Source organism: Lactuca sativa, chromosome 3 (genome assembly GCF_002870075.4).
Source record: "Lactuca sativa cultivar Salinas chromosome 3, Lsat_Salinas_v11, whole genome shotgun sequence".
In the NCBI taxonomy this organism is placed as follows: Eukaryota; Viridiplantae; Streptophyta; class Magnoliopsida; order Asterales; family Asteraceae; genus Lactuca; species Lactuca sativa.
The window spans coordinates 271019223-271029222 of NC_056625.2; the positions used below are offsets into that span (position 1 = coordinate 271019223).

Here is a 10000-nt window from a genome sequence, read left to right on the forward strand (position 1 = left end):
AAGAAAATAACATCGTGATTTGGATTGAATCGCGATGAAAGAATCCATCAATGAGAAGTTAATTGGATAAGTTTAATGAATTCTTTTTTGATATTATACGTTAATAAGGAAAGGAAGACAAACTCGTGTTTAGTGAAAAATAAAAGAAAATCCTTTTTTATAAGTTAGAAGGAACTTGCTATGAAAAAATAAAAAGTATTGGAATCTACACATTGATTCTTTTTTTTTTGAACCGTATGCATCAAAAGACGCCTGTACGGTTCCGAAGGGATTTGACCCTAATCAACCGACTTTATCGAGAAAGATTACTTTTTTTAGGTCAAGAGGTTGATAGCGAGATCTCGAATCAACTTATTGGTCTTATGATATATCTCAGTATCGAGGATGATACCAAAGATCTGTATTTGTTTATAAACTCTCCTGGCGGATGGGTAATACCGGGGGTGGCTCTTTATGATACTATGCAATTTGTGCAACCAGATGTACATACAATATGCATGGGATCAGCCGCTTCAATGGGATCTTTTATCCTGGTCAGAGGAGAAATTACCAAACGTCTAGCATTCCCTCACGCTTGGTGCCAATGAGGCTTTTATTTGAGAGAAAAAAGAAGACTATGCCTTCGCCATATGAAATATGAATATTAAGTAATAATAGCATGGCACTTTGAATTCGATATAAGAAATTTTGTTTTCAAAACATTAGATTATGTATCGAGAGAGTAATATGAGAAAAAGGTATTTCCGATTTTATTATCGGAAGTCCAGTTCAGCGTCACAAACTTTTTTTCACACCAGAGGTCTCTTAACAATATTTATAGAGCGAAAAAAAAAAACAAGATTCTTTTTTCCTTAGTTTATTTGATCAAATAAAAAAGCAACTTTGGGATTGCTTAATCACAGACAAATCACAGACAAAAAAATATAATAAAATAAATATATAAAGCAACGGAGCCATCATAGTATTTTTGAATTCCTCCGAAAGGAAGGGTGGTAAGTTGATCATTTACCGATCGGGGTCTGATCGATCCTATTTTTTCTTTATTTGATGTAAGGTAAGGGTCAATTTTATTGTAGAGCCGTATGCAATGCATAATGCCCGTACGGTTGTTCGATTCTATCTTTTTTCTTGTTATTATTTTATCTTTGTTTTCTCTTCCCTTTATCATGCGAAATAAAGAAACCTTTTATTTTCTTATATCATCAGGGTAATTATCCATCAACCTGCTGGTTCTTTTTCTGAAGTAGCAACGGGAGAATTCATCCTGGAAGTGGGAGAACTGCTGAAACTACGTGAAACCCTGACAAGGGTTTATGTACAAAGAACGGGCAAACCCCTATGGGTTGTCTCCGAAGACATGGAAAGAGATGTTTTTATGTCAGCAACAGAGGCCCAAGCTTATGGAATTGTTGATCTTGTAGCGGTTGAATGACAATAGCATAGCCTGGATTTCGCATCAATTCGTGATTTTAAATTACCCCTGCCGAGTTTCATATTAATATATTATGACTTTTATTTACTATTCTATTCAATAAAAGGAATTCATAATCATGCGGTTAGGATCGATCTAAACCAGTCCATTATGTATATGATTCAACATGCCAACGATTAAACAACTTATTAGAAATACAAGACAGCCAATTAGAAATGTCACAAAATCCCCCGCGCTTCGGGGATGCCCTCAGCGTCGAGGAACATGTACTAGGGTGTATGTGCGACTCGTTCAGATCATGAACTAGAACAAAGGAAAGAGAGCCATGTTCGAATATCAATGATCAAATAGGATAGATGTAACAACTCAAATTTTCAAACAAAATTTTTCATTTTTAAAACATAAATATTTCCATTAAAACCAAGGCATAAGCAGTTTAATTATTCAGACAATACAATTATTCAAACTCCCAAGATCATGAAACATTCTTCAGTGTGTATCGATCATGCCGGCGCCTTCCCACGGTCCTCGCTAGTACCTGAAACACATGCATACATAACAACTGTAAGCATAAATGCTTAGTGAGTTCCCCAATATACAACTTACACACATACGCCTTTCCAGGCCCGACCTTCCGGTTCATGTGTCTCAGGGGACTTCCGTCCCTGCTGGGTAAACCTTCCGGCCTTACCCACGCCGACCTTCCGGTCCATCACACATCCTCCGGTCCATGTGTCTCAGGGGACTTCCGTCCCTGCTGGGTAAACCTTCCGGCCTTACCCACGCCGACCTTCCGGTCCATCACACATCATATCGCCTTCCGGCCCATAATACATAGCACATATAACATATAACATACCACATATAGCATACATAACACATATCATATCCGACCTTCCGGTCACACAGTCAAACCCTTCCGGGTACAGTATAGTGAGAAGACTCACCTCGTAAGTGCTGAAAGCTAGCAACTCCTGAAATCACTCGCGCACAACCAACGAGCTACAACCCTCCTATAACATTACATAACTCATTAACACTCATATCAGCTAAGTGTGACTATCCCTAAGAAGTCAGACTTAGGTCAACTCTGGTCAACGGTCAACGGTCAACTCGACTGGACTCGGCGAGTACCATGGCGACTCGGCGAGTCTAGTCGTCCTCACAGATTCCTGAATATTCCCTTTCTACTCGTCGAGTATACCTCTCGACTCGACGAGGTCCTCGTGGAAGAATCGCGGGGCTACCCCGACTCCACTCGCCGAGTCTGATGAACAACTCGGCGAGTCCCAGCACATCTTCAAGCTACTCGCCGAGTCTGAAGAACAACTCGGCGAGTCCATGCCATGCAGACGAGTAACTGCTTCCTGAGATAGGTCTCGTCCCGAAGTACACATGCATGGGACCTTCTGGACCTCTAAAGGTCCTAATACATGACTATAATCGTGGGGTAACAAGGCATTTCTTCATCAAATCACTAAATGGGTTCTATAAACCCTAATTTCATAAATACATCAAAATAACAGATTTGGTCCGAGTTGTTACCTGGAATCGCACTCTCTGTGTCCCCCAAATCTCAGGACTCAATCCTCCTTGATATTCCTTTAGCCAAATCCTTCTTCTTCTTGCCTAACCACTTCTTCCAAGTTCCAAAGCTTTCTCCCTTGCTCTAGGCGTCCACAGCGATTAGGGTTTCTCTCAATTGATCAAAAGACTGAAAATGACGGCCTAAGAGGCGTTAAATACGATCCAAACTGAACGGTTAGGGTTTCTGCTGAACAGCGTCGACTCGCCGAGTCCATATCTGGACTCGTCGAGTCCAGTCGCGGACCCGCGACCAAGTCCGCGATCCTACTCGGCGAGTCTAGGCTCCAACTCGCCGAGTCCCCTCTTAAATCACCCCAAAAACATAATTTTAATAATACCTGGGATTCCGGGCTGTTACAATTCTCCCCCACTTGGATTAGACTTCGCCCTCGAAGTCTCATTCTGCAAATAGTTCCGGATGCTGCTCCCGCATTTCGCGCTCCGGTTCCCAAGTCATATCTGATCCCTTACGGTGTTGCCATTGAACCAACACCAGAGGTACCTCCTTGTTCCTCAGAACCTTGATCTTTCGATCCCTGATAGCCACTGGTCTCTCCGCGTAATTCAGGCTCGCATCCACCTGAATATCCTCTAATGGAACCACTGCCGACTCATCGGCTATGCACTTTCTCAACTGCGACACATGAAAAGTGTCATGGATCTGACCCAACTCCGCTGGCAACTCCAACCGATAGGCTACCCGACCTATCCTTGCAATCACACGAAATGGCCCAATATACCGGGGCCCCAACTTGCCTCTCTTCCTGAACCGAATCACTCCTTTCCAACGAGAGACCTTCAGGAGAACGAAGTCGCCGACTTGAAATTCAAGCTCGGATCGGCACCTATCTGCATAGCTCTTCTGTCGGCTCTGGGCAGTCAATAATCTTTGTCTCACTTGTTGAATCTGCTCTGACGTCTGGAGTATGATCTCCGTGCTGCCCATCACTCTCTGTTCCACCTCTCCCCAGCAGATGGGAGTCCGGCACCTCCTACCATACAACAGCTCGAAAGGCGGCACACCAATGCTCGAATGATGGCTGTTGTTGTAGGAAAACTCTGCCAATGGCAAATACGCATCCCAACTACCCCCGAAGTCTAACACACACGCTCGGAGCATGTCCTCCAGTGTCTGAATTGTCCGCTCGCTCTGACCGTCTGTCTGGGGATGGTATGCGGTACTAAAATGCAATTTAGAACCCAGCTCCTCATGAAATTTCTTCCAGAATCTGGAAGTAAAGCGCACATCCCGGTCTGACACAATCGAGATCGGCACCCCGTGCCGAGATACCACCTCTCTCACGTATATCTCCGCCAATTTCTCCGCCGAAGAACTCTCACTGATGGCAAGGAAGTGTGCACTCTTTGTCAACCTATCCACGATCACCCAAATTGCGTCAACTCCCCTAGCAGTCCTCGGCAATTTGGTGATAAAATCCATAGTAATCTGTTCCCACTTCCACTCGGGGATCTCCAATGGCTGTAACTTGCCATGCGGTCTCTGGTGCTCAGCCTTAACCCTACGGCAGGTCAAGCACCTCTCAACGAACCATGCCACGTCCCTTTTCATACAGGGCCACCAATATTCCTTCTTTAAATCCAAATACATCTTTGTAGCACCAGGATGGATCGAGAATTTCGATCTATGAGCCTCTTCCATCAAGGTAGTACGCGTACCGCCTACGAACGGTACCCAAATCCGACCCTGAAACGTCATAAGGCCTCGACTATCCTTGACAAACTCTGAGATTAACCCCACAACCCGCTCTTTCTTCTACATTTCTGGTCGCACGGCCTCCGCCTGGGCCCCACGAATGGCGTCCAATACTGGAGTCATCACAGTCAGTCTCAAGCATACGTCTCGCAATGAAGCGCTCTCCGCCCTGCGGCTCAATGCATCGGCTACCACATTAGCCTTGCCTGGGTGGTACAGGATCTCGCAGTCATAATCCTTGACCACATCCAACCACCTCCTCTGACGCATATTTAGGTTGGGTTGATCCATCAAATACTTCAAACTCTTATGGTCCGTGTATATCGTACATCGAACCCCATACAAGTAGTGACGCCAAATCTTGAGAGCGAACACCACTGCCCCCAACTCTAAATCATGCGTGGGATATCTCGCCTCATGAGGCTTCAGCTGCCTCGACGCATAAGCTATCACATGACCCCTCTGCATTAACACTGCACCCAATCCCGAAATCGATGCGTCGCAATATACTACGAAATCTTCCATCCCTTCTGGAAGAGCTAATACCGGGGCTTCGCACAATCTTTGGCGAAGTGTCTCAAAGGAGGTCTGCTGTTCGGGCCCCCATGAGAACGTAACACCCTTCCGGGTCAATCTGGTGAGTGGCACTGCAATCTTGGAGAAATCCTTGATAAATCTCCGATAATACCCTGCCAACCCAAGGAAACTTCTGATCTCAGAGGGTGACTTCGGCACCTCCCAACTCATCACCGCCTCAACCTTGGCCGGATCAACCAATATCCCTTTCTGGTTAACCACATGCCCTAGAAACTGGACCTCCCGCAACCAGAAGTCGCATTTGGAGAACTTTGCATAAAGTTTCTCCGACCTCAATACCTCAAGGACTTCCCTCAAATGCTCCTCATGCTGCTCTCTCGATCTCGAATACACCAGAATGTCGTCGATAAATACGATCACCGACCGATCCAACATCGGCCTGCATACCCTGTTCATGAGATCCATGAACACAGCCGGGGCATTGGTGAGTCCAAAAGGCATCACCACAAACTCATAATGTCCATATCGCGTCCTAAACGCTGTCTTCTGGACGTCTTCATCCCGTACTCTCACCTGATGGTATCCTGACCTCAGATCGATCTTGGAAAACCAAGATGCTCCCTGCAACTGATCGAATAAATCATCGATCCTCGGCAACGGGTAACGGTTCTTGACCGTTAGCTTGTTCAACTCCCGGTAATCAATGCACATCCGGTGTGAACCATCCTTCTTTTTGACGAACAGAATAGGTGCTCCCCATGGCGAGCTGCTCGGCCGAATGAATCCCTTTCCCAGCAACTCCTGGAGTTGCGAGGACAACTCTTGCATCTCTGGAGGTGCAAGACGATAGGGCACCTTGGCAATAGGCGTTGCCCCCGGAACCAGATCGATACTAAACTCTACTTGCCTCACAGGCGGTACTCCCGGCAACTCCTCGGGAAAGACATCTGAAAACTCGCGCACCACCGGAACTTCCTCAACTGACTTCGGTTTCTCAGAAACCTCCCGCGTATCCATCACATACGCCACGAAACCCTTACAGCCCTGACGTAGACACTGCCTCGCCCTAGCGGCCGAACAAAAAGCTGATCCCGAACGGGTACCCTCGCCGTATACCGAAAGAACTCCCCCACTTGGGTCTCGTATAGTCACCAACTGACGCTCACAGTCGATGACAGCGCCGAACCGGCTCAACCAGTCCATGCCCACGATGACACAGACATCCCCCATCGCGATAGGAATCAGGTCAATCTGGAATCCAACCCCGAAAATCTCTAGTACACATCCCCGAAGAACCTCCGTAGCACAAATCACCTTCTCGTCAGCTATAGAGACTCTCAAAGGTCGACTCAACGACTCACGACTAACGCCAATATGCTGACTAAAGGCCAAGGACACAAAGGACCTACTCGCACCCGAGTCAAATAACACTAAGGCAGGCACAGAGTTCACAAGGAAAGTACCTACGCGCATAACAACATAAGCATAACATATCGACATTAAAAATAATTACATGAATTACGACATACCTGCCACAACATCGGGCGCAGCGCGGACCTCTTCCGCTGTCAGCTGAAAGGCTCTTCCCCGAGCCCTCGGGGCCTCGGCCTTCACCGGTCGAGTCGCAGTAACTCCGGCAGCAGGTGCAGATCCCTGAAGAAGCTGAGGGCACTCGGCCTTCCTATGGCCAGTCTGGTTGCAATGAAAGCAAACCGAAAATCCCTTGGGGCACTCCCTAGCAATGTGCCCCTCCTTGCCACACTTGTAGCAAGCACCAGATCGACATGCTCCATCATGACTCTTGCCGCACTTCCCGCAAGTGCGACCCTTCGAACCTCCTGTCCTCGAATCAGCGGACTTGGTCCGCTTGGCTGCCGGCTGGAACTGAGCCGGTCGCCGATCCACCCGCTGAGACTCGGCCTCCTCCCTAGCCTGAGTCTCCAACTCGATCTCGCGCTTCCTGGCATTCTCCTGAAGCTCAGCAAAAGTGTGGTAAGTGGAGTTTGACACAAACTCCCGAATATCCCTCCTCAAGACACCCAAGTATCGGCTCATCCGAGCCTGCTCTGAGGACACCAGCTCAGGGCAAAACATCGCCCTCTCATGAAACTTTCGTGTAATCACCGCAACAGAATCGGTACCCTGCTTGAGGGTTAAGAACTCCTGCACCAATCGTTCCCTCTCCACCGGGGGAACGTACTCATCCCTGAACATGGCAGTAAATCCCTCCCATGTCACCGCTGTAGTCTCTGCCAAAGTGAAATTCGCTGTCACGAACTTCCACCAGTCTTTCGCTCCCAGACGGAGCTGGTTCAAAGCGAACCGTACCCTCAGGTGCTCCGGGCATGAACAAGTATAGAAGCACCCCTCTATATCTGCGATCCACCTCATCGCAGCAATCGGATCCTGCGTCCCATCGAACTCTGGTGGCTTCGTGTTGCTGAACTCTCGGAACAGCAATGAATCACCCCCCTGTGGCCTAGCAGCGGCCACAGCTGCGGTAGCTGCAGCGGTTGCAGCCTCAGTCAATGCGGCGTACCGCTCGTCGAACGTCTCCATCAGAGTGGTCTTGATAGACCCAAACATCTCCGGGATCTCAGCCCGGATCGCCGCCGCCACCTCCTCGTGGATCATCTGACGAATATCCTCGTCACTCATACCGCTCGAACTTGCCCCGTGCCGCGGTCTAACCATGGTATCTCTGAAATACAACATAAAACTATCAGAGATTCTACCGAGTATAATCGTACTCGACACGCAACCCTACTCAGTCCCAGATATCCAGGGATTCTTACTTGGGCCTCCCACTGACCCGGTGTCCTCGGTAGTACGGGCCCAATACTACCGACCACACCGCATCAATGTTCATCCCAAGTCCTCCTCCCCAAACTCCAGATAGTGAGTACTCTACTTCTGATACGCTCTATTTACCCGCATACTAGCAAAGCATCACATATAGGCAACGTCCCTAGACTAAGGCATCACAAATCAGGCCACTCTAGTCCTATCATGAATACCTAGTCTTCTAGCATGCATAACAATTCATATCATATAATATTGTAAGGTATTTTGGGGATCTTTACCGTTCGGGCGCTGACTGATCGTACACACTGCTTCTTTCTTGCTTACCACAAAACCATTTACCAAAGTTTATGCCTTTATTTGAAAAGTTTCCTCAAATCCTCGGTTTGAGTTCAGTTACCCCCGAAGGTGTACCCGAATCCCTCAAACCAAGGCTCTGATACCAATTGTAACAACTCAAATTTTCAAACAAAATTTTTCATTTTTAAAACATAAATATTTCCATTAAAACCAAGGCATAAGCAGTTTAATTATTCAGACAATACAATTATTCAAACTCCCAAGATCATGAAACATTCTTCAGTGTGTATCGATCATGCCGGCGCCTTCCCACGGTCCTCGCTAGTACCTGAAACACATGCATACATAACAACTGTAAGCATAAATGCTTAGTGAGTTCCCCAATATACAACTTACACACATACGCCTTTCCAGGCCCGACCTTCCGGTTCATGTGTCTCAGGGGACTTCCGTCCCTGCTGGGTAAACCTTCCGGCCTTACCCACGCCGACCTTCCGGTCCATCACACATCCTCCGGTCCATGTGTCTCAGGGGACTTCCGTCCCTGCTGGGTAAACCTTCCGGCCTTACCCACGCCGACCTTCCGGTCCATCACACATCATATCGCCTTCCGGCCCATAATACATAGCACATATAACATATAACATACCACATATAGCATACATAACACATATCATATCCGACCTTCCGGTCACACAGTCAAACCCTTCCGGGTACAGTATAGTGAGAAGACTCACCTCGTAAGTGCTGAAAGCTAGCAACTCCTGAAATCACTCGCGCACAACCAACGAGCTACAACCCTCCTATAACATTACATAACTCATTAACACTCATATCAGCTAAGTGTGACTATCCCTAAGAAGTCAGACTTAGGTCAACTCTGGTCAACGGTCAACGGTCAACTCGACTGGACTCGGCGAGTACCATGGCGACTCGGCGAGTCTAGTCGTCCTCACAGATTCCTGAATATTCCCTTTCTACTCGTCGAGTATACCTCTCGACTCGACGAGGTCCTCGTGGAAGAATCGCGGGGCTACCCCGACTCCACTCGCCGAGTCTGATGAACAACTCGGCGAGTCCCAGCACATCTTCAAGCTACTCGCCGAGTCTGAAGAACAACTCGGCGAGTCCATGCCATGCAGACGAGTAACTGCTTCCTGAGATAGGTCTCGTCCCGAAGTACACATGCATGGGACCTTCTGGACCTCTAAAGGTCCTAATACATGACTATAATCGTGGGGTAACAAGGCATTTCTTCATCAAATCACTAAATGGGTTCTATAAACCCTAATTTCATAAATACATCAAAATAACAGATTTGGTCCGAGTTGTTACCTGGAATCGCACTCTCTGTGTCCCCCAAATCTCAGGACTCAATCCTCCTTGATATTCCTTTAGCCAAATCCTTCTTCTTCTTGCCTAACCACTTCTTCCAAGTTCCAAAGCTTTCTCCCTTGCTCTAGGCGTCCACAGCGATTAGGGTTTCTCTCAATTGATCAAAAGACTGAAAATGACGGCCTAAGAGGCGTTAAATACGATCCAAACTGAACGGTTAGGGTTTCTGCTGAACAGCGTCGACTCGCCGAGTCCATATCTGGACTCGTCGAGTCCAGTCGCGGACCCGCGAC

The 10000-nt window shown here is 47.4% G+C and overlaps 1 protein-coding gene across 1 annotated transcript in view; it reads left to right on the top strand.

Moving 5' to 3' along the window:
* The window catches only part of LOC128132699 (ATP-dependent Clp protease proteolytic subunit-like), a 1735-nt gene extending 148 nt beyond the window's left edge, over positions 1-1587 (top strand). Inside the window, exons 1-2 of the mRNA XM_052769573.1 lie at positions 1-577; positions 1207-1587. The exon at positions 1-577 is cut by the window's left edge and continues 148 nt beyond it. Of these exons, the coding sequence (XP_052625533.1) occupies positions 237-577; positions 1207-1432 (567 nt within the window). The 5' untranslated portion in view covers positions 1-236 and the 3' untranslated portion in view covers positions 1433-1587. The remainder of the gene's footprint in view (positions 578-1206) is intronic.
* Positions 1588-10000: the final 8413 nt, after the last annotated feature.